General features: G+C 37.4%; 1 protein-coding gene across 1 annotated transcript in view; it reads left to right on the top strand.

Annotated features, from left to right (window-relative positions):
* The first annotated feature begins 1644 nt into the window (after positions 1-1644).
* LOC109405526 (E3 ubiquitin-protein ligase Mdm2) overlaps positions 1645-22613 on the top strand; it is a 30582-nt gene continuing 9613 nt past the window's right edge. The window contains exons 1-4 of the mRNA XM_019678620.3: positions 1645-1884; positions 1946-2113; positions 8925-9115; positions 9190-9390. Of these exons, the coding sequence (XP_019534165.1) occupies positions 1857-1884; positions 1946-2113; positions 8925-9115; positions 9190-9390 (588 nt within the window). The 5' untranslated portion in view covers positions 1645-1856. The remainder of the gene's footprint in view (positions 1885-1945; positions 2114-8924; positions 9116-9189; positions 9391-22613) is intronic.

Raw genomic sequence — 22613 nt, 5'->3', positions numbered from 1 at the left:
TGTGCGCCAGCGGGTAGTCCATTCAATGAATTAACTACATCGGCTGTTTTCCTACTCTCCGCATCGACCAATGTGGCGCTAGTTTCTATGCGCGAAAAATCGCTAAAAGTAAATCGCAAAAATATTGTATGGCGAATACCATCTAAAGGCAAATTCTTCAAAGTGGAACACATTATTCGAAAAAATATTTTGTAGTGGTTGTGCACAATGGTGACCACTATTAAGCCTACCAAATATTTTTTCGGGAAAAGCTTTGTATTTCAAGTAATTCAAGTTTAGATGCATTTCGCCATACAAAATTAAATTGATTTACTCCTGCTGATCAACTGTGGCTGCGCGCAAAGCGGGTAGTCCATTCCAAATCCCAATAACTTTTTCTGGGTGCATTTAGCATAATTTTGTGCAACTTCTTATTAAAGTGCAAGAAATTTGCATATAGATGGTGCCTCAAACAATCGACAGTGCCACCTATAGGTAAATCCAACGGAAGCTAACGATCCTTCCGCATCTGGTGGCAGGAATGAGAACTCTATGAAAAATGGGGCTCCGCTAAAATTTTCCATGGCGCAGCATAGGAAAAGTGCACTTTTTTCACTTTTTCGTATCGAATTCCGCATCGTTGAGAAACAAACGAGCACTTTTCGGAAAGAAAATTTGATTCTCTTTCAGATGCGCTTAGATCCGGTAGGTACTTACGAACAATTTATGTGATTAATTTGAGGAGCTCTTGCTATGCCTCCGGCGGGTAATCTCCTGGATTTTTTGTTAGCTGACCAATCCGATGTCTGGCGGCGTGGGCACCAAGAATGATGATATTAGAAGCCATTGCCAATGGAAAATAGCAACTACCGGTGCAAAATATGAGTAAATTTTGGTGACAAAAAAGTTGATTTTTTATGTAAACAAACGATTTTCTCTTTATCTCACTCAGCGCCTCTACAATGGGGGACCATTCGGATTCACCTATAGCTGCGCCATCACAAAGTTGCCACTTGTGTTGCCATTTCAAATGACCGTTAAATCCTTTACACAGTTTTGGGTTTGGGCTTGGTTTGGTTTTGGGCTTCGATGTCTGTTCTCTGTGTCTTAAATTTGCTAGTAATGCACCAAGTAAATATTCAATGCATTGAAGTTTGAGCGATGCTCATTCTTCGGTTTTCTTCCAAATCCCAATAACTTTTTCTGGGTGCATTTAGCATAATTTTGTGCAACTTCTTATTAAAGTGCAAGAAATTTGCATATAGATGGTGCCTCAAACAATCGACAGTGCCACCTATTGGCTAAATAATTTCCGACACACGCTAAGAAGCTAAACTGCAGTGTGAAGAAGCTCGGAGATGTGGGAAACGAAACGATTTAGAGTTAGATTTTCTTAGCGTGCAAAAATATCGGTTTACTTTTTACTCACCTTACACGCTAAGGAAATGTTACTCTAAAATGAGTTCTTTTCACATGTGTGTGTGAAAAGAACTCAATTTAGAGTTAGATTTTCTTAGCGTGTACTCATCAACTGAGTAGAAATATTTTTCGATGTGTAGGTGCAAGTCACGGATCCATCAACCCAATTTTGAGTAGATTTTCTTCTGGGTATATTTAAAGCGCTTTCCGTATTCTCTGAGTGGTAGTTTTTCGGGGTAGCATGATTACGTTTTTGGGCGTTGTTACGCGTGTGTAGAGTTGGCTCATATTGAGAATGAAAAATTTCCATAAAATGCTGCTGTCGTGTGATTCGCTGTGAACACTCCGATCTACTAAAAGAATAAGCGGTGTGTAGCAGTTAGTTATCAAAAGTGCTCAACAATTATTTTCGCAAGTGATTAGAAGCGCGGTTTTTGAGTGATTTAACAAAATTCAACATGACTTCCTGTGAATTGAAAACTATCGGTATGTATTTGGCAAAAATGGCCGAAATGCGAATGAACATATCACGCGACACTTTCCGTAGGCTGGAATACAAAGAAACGTCGCAGCTGCAGTGAAGTAGCAGAACTTACAGCACCACCCATTTCAAATGAGGAGAATTTCATTTACATAACGTTGGCCAAGGAAAGTCCACTCCGAGTGCTAGAATCTGATGAAGATTTTTATAACAGCTTCAATGAACAAGAAACAGGTATTGTAATTATTTATTTTTACTGTAAGGGGTTTTTCAAGCAGTTCTAACGAATGAATGCGTCGTAATGAAATCATAATATAATACCTATATGATCACACAGCATATTAGCAATGACGAGCTGTCTGTCAAACAAGATGCAACATGTTTGAAGGCGTTGGTACAATAAACAAAGATTAGTATGAATCAACAATAATAATGCCACTGGCACTGTTCCTCAAGCCAAAAAAAAAACAAGAGAACATGTAGAACCGCAACCGCAAGAAAATAAAATTATTAATTTTTGAATTGATTTTCAAAACTTCGTTGTCATGTAACCTATTTTTAATTGTTGCGTGGGATATAGGTAAACAAACAAATCTGTCGTGCATGTTCGAACTTGTAAAACCAGTACTTCACCCTCATTCACTGTTTATGAACGAATGCACTATCGAACGCAGTCAGAGACGTAGTCAACTTCTGATGTTGTAATTGTAATTGTAATTTATTTGCAATACGATATCCTATTAGCTTTAGCTTTACATCGGGTCAAGGAAAAAACAACAATTAAAAATACATTGGCATCATCTTGAAGCCTCGACAGTGGTAGGAAAGCGCTGCTTGAAAAAGAAGGCTATCCGCACCGGCGAGTTCTTCTACGCCGCAGGCCTTTAACCCTTTATAAGGCAGTGGCAACTATATTGCCACCTACTGTTTGTATTTTTTTTCTGTTTTAAAACAATTTATTTCGAACTTTATTTTTGGTTTACGCAAAATTGGGACTACTAACAACGCCTGGTATTTTTTTGGTACTAAACAAAGCTTTAACAACAATTTAGGAGCAATTTGTAGTCTCAAAAATGGCTAATTTTGACCGCGTGAAGAAAATTAGCTCAAATTTATTGTAAAACTATAGATTTGGTAAATATTTTAAGATATAATCAAATTCTGGGTTGACATGAGCTGAACTACACAGTTTATATTATGGGTTAAGCCCCAATCCACTCTAAAATCTCTTTTCCGGCTTTTTGTCGAAGTCAAAAGAAGAAAAGTACCCTAAACGGGCAGTGGCAAGAATATTGCCACCAGCGCTGGTGGCCTAAACGGGCAGTGGCAACTATATTGCCACCTCAAAAGCTCGTTTTTGGGGTTAACGGGCAGTGGCAACTATATTGCCACCAGCGTTTTTGGCCTAAACGGGCAGTGGCAACTATATTGCCACCTAGATTTTTGAGAGTTTCTTTTAAACAAAAATTGATTTGTATATGTAATCATGTATATAATCATTTGCATAATAGTATGCGATGATAACTCTTCTAGTTTTCTCGGCCTTATAAAGGGTTAAGTAGGAATGCGAGGCAGGAGGGCTTCGGTCCAACTCTTTTGCTGCTGCAAGAGATGCTCGCTGTTCCGCGTCCGAATCGAGAGTGGGGCTCGAGGGACTGATGCACGCCTTTAAATAGGAGTGCGAGGCAAGGCTTCGTTCCAACTCTTGCTGCTGCAGGAGATGCTCGCTGTTCCGCGTCCGAATCGAGAGTGGACTCGATGTACCATAATGCTCACCCTATATACCACACGTTTAGGTATTCTTGGCCAATAAAAGGATTAACAGTGCTGAGGTGCTAATAATTAGATGATATAGAATTATTCTATATCGATTCAGTAGTACCTCATCACTAAATCGATATAGAATAATTCTATATCATCTAATTATTAGCACCTTAGCACTGTTATCTATTAGTTATTCCATCAGTATTGTTTTTCCCCTCAAAGTTTCCTTGACCCGATAAATGTACAAGATGGTTCACGTATGATTAATAAATTCAATTTCAATTACAATGAAGGATGTACAAATCAACCAATAAGGGAAAGGAATTCAGAGAAGTATTCTTTCTCAATACGAGTTTTTCATCAACGCTTTTATTTATTTATTCTCTTTTTTTATTGTCTGTAACCTGTTCATTTATTCTACACATTGGAAAAGCTAATCTAGTTACAAAATTGTTGAGAAATACTAATTTCGATTGTGAATTTTTTATTCTTTATCGGTTCATATTTCTTAGCCCTAAGAAATTTTGAATGTTTCCATCGAAGGCTTGGTTTTAACATCCGTTGGTAGTACGTTCCAGAGCGGTATTCCGTGCACCAGGATACTCTTCTTCTTGCTCGTAGTGGGTATCGGCATCACAAAAGTGCGAGCTCGCTCCATATGACCCTGTTGAAGATGTTGCAACTGCAAGATGTACTTTGGAAGCATCTTGTTCCAAGCTTGCCGGAGGAAACCGCATATGTGGTTTTCATGCATTGCATGCATGCATTGCAGAGCAGATCATGACCTAGAACAGTGTTTCTCACATCTGCAGTGGTTTTAAATCGGTTCAGTTTGAAAACAAACCAAATCAAAGCCTTGAAGCATCTCTGCAGTTCCTCCTTCAGCATTGCTGATGTACCGGGGAAGTAGACAACATCGGCGTAGGTGAAAATTGGCACCACCACCAATCGCACCAAAAGCATGCGCACTTGTGTCGATAGCAGTATAGCACTGCAGAGAAACGTCGGAAAGTCTTTTGTCGTTTTCGTTTTTGCGGTGGTGCTACACCGGTGTAGCACTTTTGCACCGAAAGTGTTCGTTTTTGATTTTCGTGCTACACCGGTGCAGCACTTTTTCTGCACCGCGCATGATAGTGTAGCACTCAAAAAATCGGGAGTGTAGCAGGTGCACACCGTGTCCACCAATCAGCGTTTGCGAAGTTGTCAATATTTTGGTGTTTATATACGCACACCAATGCAACTGCACCGAAAATGTTCGTTTATTCAGCGAAAAGTGCAGCACGAAGCGGTGTAGCACCGGCGCAAAAACGAAAACGATATTTATTACAACAACGAACCTAACCTCAAAATGACTGACAATTCACAGGTCATTTTGACAGATGTAACATGAGCATGAAAAGAACCCGAATAAAACGGTACCGTAAAGTTGTGATAAAGCGTATCATTTTATGATCATACGTGGTAACATAAAATGTATGATACAATATCATAAACGCGAATCATATCAATGATCCGAGTTATCATATTCGGAGTTTTAATGATAGACCGAATGGGTTGTTAAGTATGGTTACCATTCAAAAATAGCTTTTTTCACGAACAAAAATTTTGCCAAATTATTCATGTTATAATCACTTTATCATTGATCTAACGATTCACTGAATAATAAATACAAATTTGAAATGTTTCATAATTCTGCTTTATCGATTTAAAAAAAAAAACACACCCCTGCAGATTCTACTGCTGTCAAAGTTCGTGGCATCCTGTTGTGTTGTTTTTGTGTTGGAAGTATTTTTTTTAACTTTGAGGGCTGCGATTCGGATCGCGATTCGAACTGGTGACTAGTGCTGGAATATCCTTTTTCCTTCGCCGCGTTGCTTGTAGGCCATATCTACACGGTGCTCGCGGGTTATTCAAAGCCCATGATGTAAAAGTAGATGAAACTGGAACATCCGATATGCAGGGTAAGTTAGTTCAGTCCCGCATAATAAAATACAGTTTGCTATGCCTTCCAAACAGTAAATTCCCTCCAACTGGTAATGTTACTCTATGTCAAATAGGCGATTTCATGTTGAAACATATGTATCCGAAAATTTCGTACCATAAATACTAAATTGAATCCAGTATATCAAACAGTAACAGTATGGCATAGTATACATGCACTGTTAAATAATATGGGGATAAAAGTCGCTTTAAATTGTAGCAACATAAACTCACCTCATAACATATGGTTAGCTTTCATATTTGAGCAAAATACTCACACTTGTATGTTTCACTGTGCACAATAGTTGCTCAACAGTTTGGCAAATTGTAGCGCTCATTAGTAGTAGTGAGCGGCATAATTGACAACAAACCGCACTTCTTTCTTATCAAGCAGCAGCAGGCGACCAATTTAATGTAAAAAAAAAACCTTCAAAATCCGGCCTAATCAGCTCCGAATTAGAAGGAATCTTCGTGAAAGCAGTGAAGATTTGCCGGAGTGAAAAACTGGATCACAAGGTAAGTTAGTTTTGGAACTGTTGATGTTCGTCTAATTGAAATACTCTGGTACTCCGTTGCAGCTTACGTTCTCGAAGGAAAATGCCACACATCGGCTGGAAGACAAAACGCAAAATGTGCTGCAGACCTCTGCAGACGTACCAACAGGATCTTGCGATTAGAAATCCGCTCCCACCGTAGGAAGTTTTAATCGCCGCTACCGGGCATACGATGGGTAACCTCACGAGTCGAGGAATTTCAGCAGCCCTCGGAATGGCCCGAGATGCTTCTTCTTCAATGCAGGTTGCGCTGCTCGATATGATGCGAGGAAGTCTTACGAGAAAGGTAAACCGCGGAAACCACCTTTTTCTTCCACAAATATAAAGATGAATATAAATTGAATAAAAACAAAATCCGGTAAGCTCACAACTGCCTTTTTATTTTTAAACGGTTCGAATGCACAAGACCTATATATCAAAAGCTTAAAAAACTATGGAAAACCATAAATCAATAATAACACATACAGTGTTCGTTTTTCTTCCAGATTTATTGTTAAACTGCTCTCTAATCATTTTCTATGCAGTGAATTGTCTGAAAAACTGGATAATATATTGACCGTATTCTTTACTGTAATGCGAAAAATTTGTTCGGGAAAACGAGCGATTTTTTATGGTAACCAATCTTAACCGCCTATTCCACATACTGTAAATTGGCGGATAACCATTTGTCGAACTGGCAAATCTGTACCTGGAATGGTTAGCTTATTGTTATCGCCAATAGTTTGAGAAATGGTTAAATGACAATTGTTAATGGTCATCTACAGTATGAGAAACGTTGCATTTACAGTTTGTGATTATGCGGGTTGTTAGCTCGTAGGTCGACCGCCAAATAGGAAATGGCATCTGTTGAGTAACCACTGATTGTGCCACCGATGCAGTTCTCCAAGAAATCCATTGAATAGAATTCCTCCCACGGCACTCTGCCCATATAGGCGGGCGGAGACATGACTTCCCGTGATGAAAAAGCTTGGTGAAAAATGTTTTGGCCAGTCTAAGGGAAATCATTTTTATAAAAATAACCAATAATCCTATGAAAACAATCAATGCGTCAAAAGAAAGGTTTCAATCTATATTTTGAAGCAAAAATGCAGAAACCATGCCAATACTTGATTTTTGTATTAAAAGTGGTACTGGCTAAAATAGAAGCTCTGCCGCAGTTTTGGCCATATTCTTAAGTTTGGTTTCTATTTTGGCCAATCACGTGTATTTCTTATGGCAGTGGCCAAATTAGAAGCACCCCGGCCAAAATAGATATATGGGAGCAGATTTTTTAAGGAAATATATTTTTTTCTTCCAGTTTTTAATCAAAATGTGTGGTTTTCACAGCTGTAATCATCATATTGTATTAGGATCTACTAGTAAAAAATAAATTTACGCCGATTTAGATCGCAACAGGCTCAATATCGCACTATGGCCAAAACACCGGACTGGCCAAAACTGAAGCTTCTACCCTGTAGGAAGTTTGATAATTCTAAAAGTGACCACTGAAGTAACTTTATGAAGGTTTCTCATATGTAGGAAACCAGAGCAAAGGCTTCCCGACTCCCGCTAAGTGCATTCCTGAGGATTTTTCACTCTAGTAGGTTGAAAAAGTTTCCAGTAGGTGAAAAGAAGATCATATAAAATCATATATTTATCATTGGATGTATCATTATCATTTGTGCAATGGTACCGGAATAATTTTGAAAAGTTTCAATTTTACAACCCATATGATTTAATCATAGAGCTATGACTATCGGTATCATTATCATTTAGTGAATGGAATGCGTATAATATGCAGGATAACTTGAATTGTAAAAATCTTTGCGGGCCCTTATTGTTCCTATCCGTAACGATCACTTCATTTAGGCCGGAACAAATCTCATTTTCTTCTTTTGTCACTTTGCTCGTTGATTCGTCAAGGGGTGGATAATAAATAATAAATGTATTTGTTGAAAAATTACCCAAACAATTAGGCAAAATTGTAAAACTCATCGGATTTGTTAGAAATTTTCTCGAAAACTCTAATTCCAGTTCAAAATTTTAAATTTTTTGTATAATTTATTTGTGTCCCCTATCAAAATGTTGAATTCCGACCAAAATTTTCCGAGGGGGGGGTGACATTAGAGAAAATCGAAATTTGTGTCAGCCTTATCAGGAAGCTTTTACCTTTGATCTCTAGCCACTGGAAAACCCCTCATGAATTTTGGGTTGTTCACACGGTAGGTGCCTAGTACGAACCGCAGACGTACTGCCGGAAGCCTCCGTCGCCCCTATCTTGTAGGACAAAGTATTTCAACAAAGATCAGTTAAGAGCACACTACCTGAATAACTTTAGTTCAATGGGGAAGCATTAAATAATAGTATTTTTGATGACTTGTTCAAGCAATTCATAGTATGCGCAAAGTTAGGCACACCATGCGCAAAGTTAGGAACAATCAAAGATTTTGTGCGCAAAGTTAGGAACAAGGCAATGGAATAGTTTTTCTATTTTAAGTATTTTGTGGTTCATATTATGATTTTTTTTAATATTGCAGACTCAAAGACGGATCATTAGTCTATCGTATAAGCATGTTGCTCATGATATTATTTGTTTATTTGTATTTTTTTAACGATTAGAAATTTGATTTTTCTTAACTGCGCAAAGTTTGGTGCATACACGGTATTAACATAAGAAGAAGTCTAATTAGGAAAACTAGGCATAGAATGATTAAACAACCTTCCTTCTATGCGTTCGTCTTCATGGCAAATTGTTGTTTTATTTTTAGACATCTGCAATGATTCTAGTGACATATCTGATAGCGATACTGATTCGCAATGCTCAAGTATATCACAACCGTCATTGGGCGATGGACCCGTTGACACGATAGCCACAATGCAAGTGGTTGAATATGAAGTAGCAAGTGCAACAGAATCAGAAGCGGAATACTTGTCGGATGCATCCTCCAGCGGGACTGATGTAAGTTCAAAGATATGAGTGTTTGCTGAACACACATTGTCTGATTAAAATTGTTTTTTTTTTCTTTCAATTAGGATTATATGCTGGCAGCGTTTGCACAAGCAGTGGCAGACAATTCGTCCGCCACTGAATTCGCCATTCTGGCGGATACCGAGGAGTCCGATAGTCAGTCATCGTATGATAGTGATTTTGCCCCGGCAGATTACTGGAAATGTGTCAAATGTAACAATAAGCAAAACAATCCCATGTATCGTTACTGTGAGAGGTGCTACCAGGTATGTGGAGAGATAAAACAGCATCTTTAGGCTTAATAATCCATTTATGTGTTTGCGAGAACCCTTCACTTTAGTATCAGTATTTAGTATTTAGATAATATTTTAAAAGAAAACTTACCCAAATATATAGGTATGTAGATAGGCCTTTTCATGTGACAGATCCGTGCATGCATTTGTTTACAAAGCTTGAACAGCTGCTAACACGAACGTGTCATCTTCATAGAAGAACTGTCAAACGCCCGAACAATCAGCTGATTTAAGACGTCAAATGAAAAGGCCCATTGACAGAGAGCATGAACAAATGCAGGTTAAGTGAACGTTGGAAGATCTGTTTGACATTATTAACCTTTCTCATATGTGAATAAATTTAAAATTTATAGTTAAGTAGAGGTACTCTTTCAACATACAAATGCATCTGTTTTCACGGAAAACCAGATCAGTTTTCGTACTTTGGTATAACGTACATATTGCTTCGATATAACGTAATTTCGATATAATAAAATAATTCTATTAAGGGTATCGGTGGATATTTGATTGATGCACAAGGGAGTCATGGGGCCATAATGGGTCTGTGTCATTTGGCATAAAGTCATTTAGCATAAGGCCGTTTGGCATAAGGTCACTTGGCATAAAGCCATTTGGCATAACGGTCATTTGGCATAATGGACACTTGGCATAATAAAGAAGGGTGCATTTCGATTATGCCAAATGTCCATTATGCCAAATGACCGTTACGCCAAATGGCTTTATGCCAAAAGACCCTATGCCAAACGACCTTATGCCAAATAATTTTATGCCAAATGTCCCGCTCCCGGCCATAACACTTGTCAGTTCAAGATTTCCAAAAGCAATCCCGGTAGAAAACTTAGAAGAAATCCCTGAAGGGTTTTATAAAGCAATTCAGGGAAGCATATCTGGTAGAATCCTGAGAGAAATCTCAGCTGGAAGCTCGAAACGAATCCCTGAAAGAATCACATAAGAAATCCCGGTAGGAATTACTGGCGGAAGCCCAGGAAAAATCCCGAGATTTTTTTTTTTGAAAAAAAAAAACGACAAGAATCTTTCAAAGAATACCAGCAGGAATACCGGCACGTATACCCGAAAGAATTATACTATGATTTTCTGAATATAATGGATATATTTGAAAGAATACCAACTGCTTCTGTTCTTCTCAAAAGCAAACTAATTAATAATATAAATAGTAAATTTTTATTTGCGGCTATGTCAGTCAGAAAATTTATTCGACGTTATTAGTTTATTTTACCCAACGTTTCGACCATTGGGTGTGGTCTTTTTCAAGGGAAAAATGTTTAGTTGTCTAGAATTGTGTTAATTAGTCTAGTGTTTCTTACATGGTTGTCGTTTTCGTCATTAAAGATTTTGCTGTTCTGCTTGTCGTGTGATCATGGTTTTGTTTTTGTGCTTAAAAGATTATTTTGAGAAATTTTTAAGTTGTTCCTGAAAAGTTTCAATTAAGTGCAATTGCTTCAGATACGAATACTGAAACAATACGCCTTAGTAGCCAAGATTTTCTTAAGCAAGGTATGTAATTTGAAATTCCCATAAAATATTTCCTGTTTTTAAAGGGTTCCGAATTCCACAATTGTTGTACAATTTTTGTTATGTAAAACTGTGTCCCGCATCAGTGCAAAATATATCTGGTCACTTTAATAATACATCACTACACACAAACATCTAAACATACAAATACACAAACATACATGAATGGGGTAGCCCCCTTTCCGGAATCTACACTGCCTCAGGGTCGGCATAAGCGCTTGAATTACCACAACCGAACACTTGAAGTCCGAATTGCAACACACTTTTCCCACTTTATTAGAACTTTTGTGCACACAGGAAGGATAATCGCTTCCTTACAACCTATGTAGCCCCTACCTTATCTATAACCCAATTTCCCCACTAGATGTAAATATCTTGCCATTGTGCTGCCAGAAAGAGAAAACGTAACAGAATTGATCAACACCGCTGCTTTCCATGCAAACAGCGAGAGAACATTTTTGTCATAACACATTTGTTCAGCAAAATGGCAAAACATTTCTGTATTCTGTCTAGTGGAGACGTCGGGTAACTTTCTTCTTGCATTTTACGAGGTCTCTTCTTCGTTCCGCAACCACTCTTTTCTACAGTCACTATATACACAGTCTGGCGGACTGTCACTTTCGACCGGAGCCAATCGAGCATGACGTCATAGTGTCCACACCGATAAATGCTACACCGTGACGTCATGCTCGATTGGCTCCGGTCGAAAGTGACAGTCCGCCAGACTGTGTATATAGTGACTGTACTCTTTTCCACCTTCCTTCGTCATCGCTGGATCGCTCCTCTCGGCCGACGACGCTACGTCGGCTTCACTTCCTCCTCTCTTGTTTTCGTTGGCTTTAACTACCGAGCATTCGCGGTCGTTGACTTGACAATGCCGCGAAGCTCCGGGTAAAATGGTGGCACTCACAGTTGGTAACGCTACTGTGGTGGACTATATTCCTCTGCAGGATTTCCAGCCAATTTCTGCAGTCTCGGGTGTTGACTTGGAGGCGGTAGGACCACTCAAGGGCTTCGGGTCTACTATACGCGCTCTACTGCCTACACCAAGATTCACTAAGGTAAAACAGTCCTGCAGGCAATTTGGGAACGAATGGGTGACGCATTAGTGATGGGGTCGATTGGGATTCTGGTACCTAGGGGTGTGTTATTATACTTTGGACAGCTTCCTCCACTGTCTCTCACTTTCAACTATTCCCGGATGTTTTTGGATTTTCAATTAACAATTGACCATTTCCGTCTGACCTTACCCCGAAACAATTACTTTCGATAAATGTGGCCGTTTTTGTTTTTTTTATACTGTAAGCTCTAAAATATGTCAGTACTATAAATAGAGTTGCATACATAATCATTAAAAAGGTCAATAATGTCAACAGTGTATTTCTAACGTTTAAAAAAAGTGCATCTTAGAATAAAAAAGCGAATGATTCATGTTTGTTTAGCATTGGTAGGATTCTTTAATTACTATTCATACTTTGATAATGTGGTTCCCTTTTAAAATCTTGTAAAATGCAATGTACTACAAATCGAAAATAGGTAGTCTTAATAGGAATAGCAAATGTTCAACTTAATGCTGGTAATTCAATCACAGTGGAACAATATGTCACAAATTTTCAATCTGCATGAAATCAGATTTTTTTTTTGCCAGGATAAACTGTTATAGAGTATGTGTGCCATCAATAATCTCATGCTCCCATATTCATCCTATTTGAAAACAAGCGGTTGCGGCACCGATTGATTCTGTTCTTTTTGTTTTCATGGGTGCTCACTTCTAATAAACAATACAAAAAATAAAAAGCAAAACAAACAGCACTTCAATGGGAGCGTCCATAAATTACGTCACGCAAAAATCGCCCATTTTCAACCCCCCTCCCCCCTATGTCACACTTTTTGTATGAGACCTTTGAAATTTTTGTATGGCTTGTCACACTTTACTGAAACCCCCCCCCCCCCCCCCCCCCTAAAAGCGTGACGTAATTTATGGACGTTCCCAATCCTTTGTTTTTCGTAGGATGAAAATGGGAGCCACATGCTAATAAGGGAACCAATACTCTACATGGAATTGAATTAGAATCATTGAGAGATTCACAGTGAATCAAAATTCAAGCATCGCACAACAATAACGACAATGTCGCAACCTGAATTTGTTGCGGCATTCTACCCAATGCGTCATACGTTTGTCCCAACTTGAACAGAATAGGACAAAGATCGTGCACCACGAGTTTAGAGATTTTTAAGGCTTGCATTGTGATTTTCGAGCGGTAACTTCGAATCGGTAACCACTGCAACGCTGCTGAAGATGTATCATCAAAAAGTTTCGATTTTGGGTTGGTAATAATTGATTATTCGCAAGTTGAAAAGTACGCAACAAATTCAGGCTCTATTTTGTCTGCCACAAAAATTTTCGAGATAATGTCATTATCTGTTACCAGTTGGGATAAAGAGTAATCGCCGCGTCTTCTTTGTTACTTGTTTTGTGCCTCTTTTGTCTGACAATTCTCTTCACTGGAGATTCATGTCTTCCATTTCCAACAAATGCTTCATGTCATCAAATAATGTAAGTTTCTCCGTTGTTTGTTCGTGTTCTGTAATTTGAAAATTCAAGACCGACAATTGAAAGGTCGCATAAACATATTGTGAACAAACATGTTTTCGACGATTTAGGATCTTCTGTGCTATATGTTAATGAGCCATTTTACAAAGTAACAACAATATCGATGATGATACTGATTTCCACGGGTTAGGACGCTACTCCTATCAAATTTTCATTCATAAAATCAGCCCGTAAAATGGACTATGGTACTGAGATTCGTGGGTCGATCTCAGAAGGTCCTAATTCGAGAAAAAACATGTTTGTTTACGCAATACTAATCGATTGTTGGTCTTCAAGTGAAAAACATTTAACCCTTTACTTCCCACGACTTTGAACGGTTACACTGAAGTTTTTTTCTTACGCGGTCCGTCCTAAAAAAACGCGTTATTTCAAAAACCGCGTCATTTCAAAAACCGTCGTAAAAAAATCGCGGTAAATTTAAATAACGCGGTTTTTTACGACATTTTTTGAAATAACGCGGTTTTTTACGACGTTTTTTAAAATAACGCGGTTTTTTACGCGGTATCATTACCGTCGTGAAAAAAACTTCATATATATATAAGCCAAGAAAGTGTTCCAGAAAAAAGTGCTCGAACAAAAGTTATTGAAAATTTGCCATTTTTTTTTGAAATCAACGAAACAAAATTACAAATCAATAGTTTCTTGGGGGCTGTCCATTTATTACGTAAGGGATTTTTTACGAGTTTTCGACAAGATTTTTTGTATGGGAACCCAAATATTTTTATATGGCGCGTAAGATTTCTCAACCCAAACCCCCCCACCTCTCCCCATAAACCCTTACGTAATTAATGGACAGCCCCTTGATTGTTTATCAATAGTTATATGTATTATTGGAACAAGTAGTTGGCAGTTAGGTATATCCAATGAAATAATTCATATTCTAAAAACTATTGCATCACCTAATTCCGTTTATCACGGGTTCGTCAAAAGTGTGGAGCATTCATGGGAAGTAGAGAATTAAGATCACAGTACACAGGGTCAAGTATTTGCCGAAAAAAAAAACAATGCTCAAACATCTGGTTTGATTCGTTCGAATGAGTGTCAAACAGATGTTGCTTCTTGAGTTTATTCCTTGTCAAATATTTGACCCTTTATACCTGAGGCCTTAGGAATAAACTGGAAAGTCTGACAAAATCGATGTTTTTTGATAACTTGAATCATGAACCACTAAAGGCCTTTTATTGATAACAGTGCCCAACGTAAGAATTTTTCGAATTTTATGTGTTTCACACAGGTGTGGACCACCCTAATATGTACAATGTCGGAAATGGTGCATGGTGTAAAGTACCTTATTGCTGACTGCACCCCAATTGGACTGACACAATAGTGTGCACACACCTTCAAAGCGTGATTGCAGCGTAGGATCACGTCTGATCGAGTTGTCTTTGGTGCATTTATTCCTTGTAAATCAATGCTGACGTCGAAACGATTCTAGGCAAATGTGCACTTTTATCACCCTTTTTAGGCGTACCAAAAATAGTGTGATACAGGTCGGACTCGATTATCCGGAGTCGGATTCTGATGCTTCTCAAACACATATCTGGTGAACGGAATGTCCTAAAAAGCTGAAATTTTGTCAAGCCAATGCTTGGTAACACTAGTTTACAACATTTTTGAATTCGGTAAGCTGATGATCATTTTGAGTGCAGAATCATGCGCTGAGTTCGAAAAAATGAAGGGAAAAATTTACAGTAGAGCGGATTTTTTTTTTTACTTTCCATACAAGGCTGTCGATTTGAAATCGATTTTTGTTCTATTTTAAGGCAAAGTTGCTCTCTTCATACATCTCTATTTCTGTAACGAAGCAATAATTTTTTAATTGATTTTTTTCTTACTGAAAAAATACATATCGGGTAGCGAGCCACTTGGGCAGTGGCCGGTATTTTGGGCACTCTTTGCTATATAACTCAGGCAATTCCAAACCAATTGACTTGAAATTTTTGAGGGCCCATATAGCCGAGGCGGTAAACGCACGGGTATTCAGCATGACCATGCTGAGGGTGACGGGTTCGATTCCCGGTCGGTCCAGGATCTTTTCGTAAAGGAAATTTCCTTGACTTCCTTGGGCATAGAGTATCTTCGTGCCTGCCACACGATATACGCATGTAAAATGGTCATTGGCAGAGGAAGCTCTCAGTTAATAACTGTGGAAGTGCTCATAGAACACTAAGCTGAGAAGCAGGCTTTGTCCCAGTGAGGACGTTACGCCAAGAAGAGGAGAAGAGGACTTGAAATTTTGTACACGGCTAGATACTATACGTATCTCATCGCGTTCCAAAATTTGTGTCAATTGGTTCAAAATTGGCTGAGTTTTAGCGGAAAAGTGCCCAAAATAGGACTTCCCTCTTCATTTCATTTTGGAAATTTTACTCAAGTTTAAAGAGATAGGTATACCTATATAATCACCAATATCTCCAATTCCACTAATTTGATGCAAAAATTATGCTCAGATGATCGAAACATATTATATTCAGTATACAAAAAGATCTAAAATTCGTTTACTGTAACTCGAAATATTTGAATTTTAGTAAGGCTGATACAAATTTAATGTTGACTTTTTGCCACCCCCCCCCCCCCCCCCCTTCAACAATTTTTGGCTGGATTTTGCATTTTGAGGGGGCAGATAAAAAAAAATATTTATCAAAATATCGGGTATTTAACAAATCCGATGAGTTTTTAATATTTTTCACATAAAATGCTTTATTATTTTTATCTCCCCCTCGACCAGCCAAAAGTGGGGGGACAAAACGTGAAATAAATATTTGTAACGGCCTAAATTCCATAATTTTAAAAAGCTGTAGAGCTTAATTTTCAGTAAAAACAGTTCTACTTAAAAATTTTTGAAGCGCTCTTGATATCAAAACACAATAATGTATCAACAATGTTGGTCGTTGATAGAAGTTCATGACTTTCGTTTTGTTTTTGTAAACTAGTGTAAACAGTCATAATTTTAGCTTCCGTTTGCGAGATATACTTTTGGGAAGGACCGGACTCCGGATAATCGAGTCCGACGTGTTGTCCAATTTGGGGTTTTATCTGCAATACCTGATACACCATATAGCGCTTCATTTCCACAGCAGTATGATTGACACATAGAAAAAGCATTGAAAGTAATAGACAAATGTGGGTCTTCTGTTTTGTGCTTGAACGAGATTCCCAGTATTAATTTGACACCTGCAATAATGTATGCAGTTCAGCAGTGAACTTTTGTGACTAATTGTATGTCCTAATTCCTAAGCTATGTGTGCATGACCATCGAAACAAACAAACCTACATGCTTGTGATATTCAAATTTTCCTTCCGAATACTTTGTAAAATATCATATTCATACATATTACATTGTTGAAATAAGAAAAAATAAATAGTTTGATTATTTTTTCTGTAAATTGATGTTGGTTATTTTTGTATTTAAAAGACTGATCTGCTTCGGTCTACCAGACACCTACATATGTGAATTGTGAGCCGAACAATATAGACGTTATTTACATCCATGTAAAAGGAACATTTAAATACGTAGTTGCTTATGTGTTATTATTAGAACATATCTCTCAATTTAATGTACATACATCGAGCTTTTTGATTGTTTTAATCTTATGAACAGAATACTTTAAGAAATATTAAACATATAAATAGACGTCATAAGTGCATGCGCAGTCAGTTTACAGTAGAAATATTCAAACTGCCATTAGTTGACTAAAAATATGTATCTAAACCAATGGATTGTATCAGATTTGTAAACTTGTTAAAAGAAAGTAGCAAGTTAAATAAAGCTGCTATCAAAATTTTGAAAAAAAAAATGAATAAAAGAATAAAAAAAAAACAAATCATCAAAAAATTTCATAACGTCAAAAAACTATATTAAAAAAAAATATATCGAAGTACAATGAATACAAAACAAAAACAAAAAAAAACGAAACGGCATAAAGACAATAAAACGTACTAAAAAAGTAAAGCAATACCGAAAAAAAAGAATCATGCCTAAAGATTAAAGAAAAAAAGCAGCACTTTAATATTACGCACACTAATCTATATTTAGAAGCAGCAGCAGAATTTACACAATTACGTCCGGAGATCATGCAGCATAAGAGGTTTACAAACACTAAGAGAGTGTTTAACAGCAGGAAAGCAGAACAAAATCCTACCGCATAATAATACCTGGAATCGTCCACATCCCGATCAAACAAACTTCATGAGCTGGTGCTACCATGTAATGTTCCATGGTAATATTTTTGTATGCAACAACAATACAGCAGGTGGGGATAACGATAACAAAGAACAAAGTGCTTATTCCACAGATGGAAACCGGAGGAGGAACACTGGTCATAAACGTTCGCGGAAGCATATCATTTTAACATGTTTGCAACTGGAAACTTAGGAAAATGACAAACAAGATTTTACGAGATTAGCAACGTAAATCAGAGATGGCACACAAATCTACTTTTGTAGATTTTGCATCACGAAACGGCACCACACTGTGCTAAATTGTTTATCGTACATTTGAAAATGACTTTAAATATGACATGCTCCTAGTTTGTGTGTACCGATAATCGAAAAATTGTATTTATTGTGCTTACAATAAATGTTTTCACCTATGATTCGTGGAGCAGACAATACAACGAACAATATACAATCAAAATATTCTGGACTACAACAGCCCACCAGATTTAGATTCATACACACAACAATCCTCGTTTGAAAGTAAAACAGCCCAACGAGTCTAGGATAAACAAAATCACGACCGCAAACACTGTCAAGAAACGAAAAAAAAACAGTAAGGCTTACTGCCCAGCCCAATGGCATGTTGGCAAGCAAGCACTAGATGGCGATGTTCTGCAACCGTTGAACATGTGTAAATAATGCGAGCGTCGTGCGTGGTTCCATTGCATATTGCATATGCATATAAGAAAAAAACATTCGGTCCAATAAGCCTTATCATGTGACAGGTCCGTGCATGCACTTGTTTACAGAGATTGAACAACAGTTGCTAACACGGACTTGTCAACTCAGGTCAACTCCATAGAAGAACTGTCAAAGACCCGAAAAATCAGTTGATTTAAGACGTCATAAGGCTAATTTGAAATGATGCATTTCATATTCTCTAGTTCGAAAGCTTGGTGTTCACTGAGTTATTTATTTTCAACAAGAAGGTCATGGTTACGTCATCTCATCGCTACAACATATTGTTACTGGAACCAAAAATGAATAAGAAAAAGCTGAAGTGATAGCGGCATCAAGTGACTTACATAGTTCATCAATTATCCTGAATGATTGCTAGGAAATCAGACCTTGTTGAGGTATGTTGAGCAACAACACATAAATAAAGCAGCAATTGGACAAAGTATCTGTAAAGTGGAAATAAAAATGGTTCCTCCGGAGAACTCTATTTAACAAACACGAATCGAAGCAAAACATGGATCAACAAATTCGAAACATTCGATGAGATAATAAATTACCTCGAGAAACACACTTTGGTGAGAGTAATAAACTTCAATAATGGAAATAATTCAATGGATAATAACTCGTCAAACACTTGTTGTAGAAAACTCGTATTTTTTTGCCCATCAGGGGAATAGAAAATCGAGAATATCATGAATACCGAGCTGCGGATGGTCCAGTGAATACAATTTTGAATACACCATGTTCCAGAAAAAATACGTTATACGCAGAAGAATCGCATATCGAGTACATGGGAACAATACATCATGCAAAACACAATGTCATCGTCTTCAAGTAGATGCTGTGAAAGCTGAACAAAACACAATGCAGCGCAGTGCTCCACATTCTGGAAAAGCAGGAGACGAATTCATCAAATTCCTCAGTGTATCAGTGCGAAGAAATACATTGTGGCACGATCAGCAACGTTAGAAGTCATATAAATCATTCGTTTTATAACCCATTTCTGGCTTCAGACAAATCGGCTGAATCATGATGAATTTAAATTTTCGTTTTTCTCTAATTTAGAAATGTGTCATTGTGATAGTGTATCGAATAATAATTTTTATAATGAAAGAATGGATTGATAAAGGTTAAACAAAGACCATACAGCCGATCCGATAATTCAGCAAATTTCCAGTAACATGTTCTATCACGGGACTACTACGAATTCGGCCGAATCACGAAAGTCCGAAGGTAACAAAAGGCCGAAGCACGAAAGGCCGAAAGTAACAAAAAGTCGAAGGGAACGAAAGGCCGAATGTAAATGTCGTTCAACATAAATTCATTTTACTCAAATTCTTTGTGAAGTTAGAACTGTTGTCTACAAATGTGACATGTAGGGGTAGGCGGGGCAATATGGACACCCTAAGGTTTTTGCCAACTTTACCTGGCAAGATGTCAAAAAAGTTTAGTTTTTTGATACATGTATCCTTTTAAAGTCTATTTAGCATCTATTGCATAAGAATGCTCACGAAGAAAAATGATTTATCCACTTCAAAAAATGCTTTGAAAAATGTTAGTTTTTCATGACCGTCTTCAAGCATACGGGGCAGAATGGACACCCCCATGGGGCAATATGGACACCATGAGAATTTTACGGATTTCGTACATTATCTACACCTATAAAGTCATTTCATTACAAAACAACTATTTTGGATGAATAATACGCCGAAGTAGTTCATTTTTGTTCAGTTAATTGAAATTCAGGCTGTTTTGGATAAAGCTTCGTTTTTTTCGGCATGTACAGCTGTGCCTAGAACGACTATTTTCCACTTCTGTCGTTTTTTGACCAATTTGTTTCACCCTATGTCTACTATAGTGAACATTTAATCGAAAATATACTGAAATCGAAGAATTTGTTTGGTTTGTGATTTAGGTTATATTTTTCCCTTGCCGCTTCTTTCAAAAAGGTGAGTGTCCATTTTGCCCCGGCAGCAGAAGATATTTCCAAACTTGATTTTTGATATAATAAAGAAGAAAATATAAACATGTTAAGCATGTAGATACAGCAAAACTACTTGTATGTGTTCTAGAAATATCAGGTTTTAATCGACCTGCAATAAACTAATCACTAAATCTTATTTTAGATGCTGTGAAAATTATAATTTCCATGTACAAAAAACGGAGGACGCAACTTTTTTGTGTAAAATCAAGTGTAATTTTAATTTCGAATGTTTATTTCCTGAAACTACGTTTTAGACAAATGGACTATATTCTCCATTCATTAAAAGTTCAAAAAAGTTCGCATATTTCAAAATACTGAGGGTGTCCATTCTGCCCCGGGTGTCCATAATGCCCCGCCTACCCCTATACAGAACATGACATAATATGCTTATAACGGCAGCACGATGGAAAGGACAAATACGCCGCATGATTCATATTTACGTGCATTTTACGGAGTGGAACTACTAAAAATGTACAACTATTCAATTTGAAATGGATCATTGAAGCCGACTTTTTCGCTACTCTCCGCATCAAAACAAAAGCGCCACCGTATATGGACGGTAACACAGTGACAGCAGTCGAGTTACGTCAAACACACAAGGCTACGGTGGCGCTATCTGTACATTTCATAGCGACCGTTTTAGTTATTTTAGTGATCCACAAACTACTTAAACAACCCTTATATACATTCTTTTAATGAAATAACTACATCGGCTGTTTTCCTACTCTCCGCATCGACCAATGTGGCGCTAGCTTCTATGCGCGAAAAATCGCTAAAAGTAAATCGCAAAAATATTCTATGGCGAATAGTATCTAAGGGCAAATTTATCGAAGTGGAATACATTATTCGAAAAAATATTTGGTAGTGGTTGTGCACAATGGTGACTACTTTAAGCATACCAATTATTTTTTCAGTAAAAGCTTTCTATTTCAAGTAATTCAAGTTTAGATGCTTTTAACCATACAAAATAAAATTGATTTACTCCTGCTGATCAACTGTGGGTGTGCGTCAAGCGGGTAGTCCATTGATAGAGCATTTCACTAAACGGAAACCGAGTTAATATGCGTCTTTCTTAATTCGGCCTTTCGTTACTTTCGGCCTTTTGTTACATTCGGCCTTTCGTTACCTTCGGCCTTTCGTTATATTCGGCCTTTCGTTACATTCGGCTTTTTGTGGTAGTTACACTGGTTTCGGCCTTTTGTGATTCGGCCTTTCGTGTTTCGGCCTTTTGTGTTAATCCCTTCTGTCAGTTCGGCTGTCGACCTGCCATTTTAAATATGCCTTACATCCCGATTTTCATTTTGTAAGGTATATTGTTTCAGAAATGTCTTCCCTTATTTCAAATTAAAGGAGCACTTCTACAGTAGATTATAAGTTTTGCGCGAAAAATCGAAATTGAGGGGCCCAGATGCAAAGAGGTGTAAGTGACCATTTTGTCGATTTTGAGCTGAGCATATCCCAAATTTCTTCAGATTTCAAGCTTTTATGAACTTTTTTAAGTTTGTTTTTACGATGATTAGAAAAAATACAATAAATCGGAGAAAATTGAGTCGATTTTGCATATCCATATATTTTGAATCCCGACACGAATGCCCACTTTTAGGCAAAGTGTCGTAAATAAATAATTATAATACATTTTGAATGGGATGGAAAATTAGTGAAGAACTTTAAACCTTATTTACTCGAAAGTGGGTTTTTGGCACTTACATCCCTATGCTTCTAAACCCTTCAATTGTTTTCAACAAGGCAATGGGAAACTTGCATTTTTTATATACAGTGGTCTATATCTTGAATCAATTAGTTATTCAAGGTTTGCTGGCGAAGTTATAAGAGCTACCTGTAAAGCTCGCATAACTAACAGGAGGTGACCACTGAAAGTAAGGAAATGAAAATTTAAAGACATTCATCATGTTGCATGCCATGTCTAGCAGGAAACTTGGAATTTAGAACGAATCAATCATCATAATTATGTAAAAATCAAGCAATTATTTCACGGATACACTGATACGAAAATCAACGTTGACAATGGATCCTATCGAGCACGAAAAAATAATTGGAATGAAACCTGTGGAGACAAACAATGGAACGTTAAGGATAAGTCGACAAGGACAGATACTTATTTAAAATGATGATAACAGCAATCTAAAACACGAAATGATGAGAAACTCA

This window comes from Aedes albopictus, chromosome 1, assembly GCF_035046485.1.
Source record: "Aedes albopictus strain Foshan chromosome 1, AalbF5, whole genome shotgun sequence".
NCBI classification, from domain to species: domain Eukaryota; kingdom Metazoa; phylum Arthropoda; class Insecta; order Diptera; family Culicidae; genus Aedes; species Aedes albopictus.
This window is presented reverse-complemented; position numbering and strand designations above follow the sequence as displayed.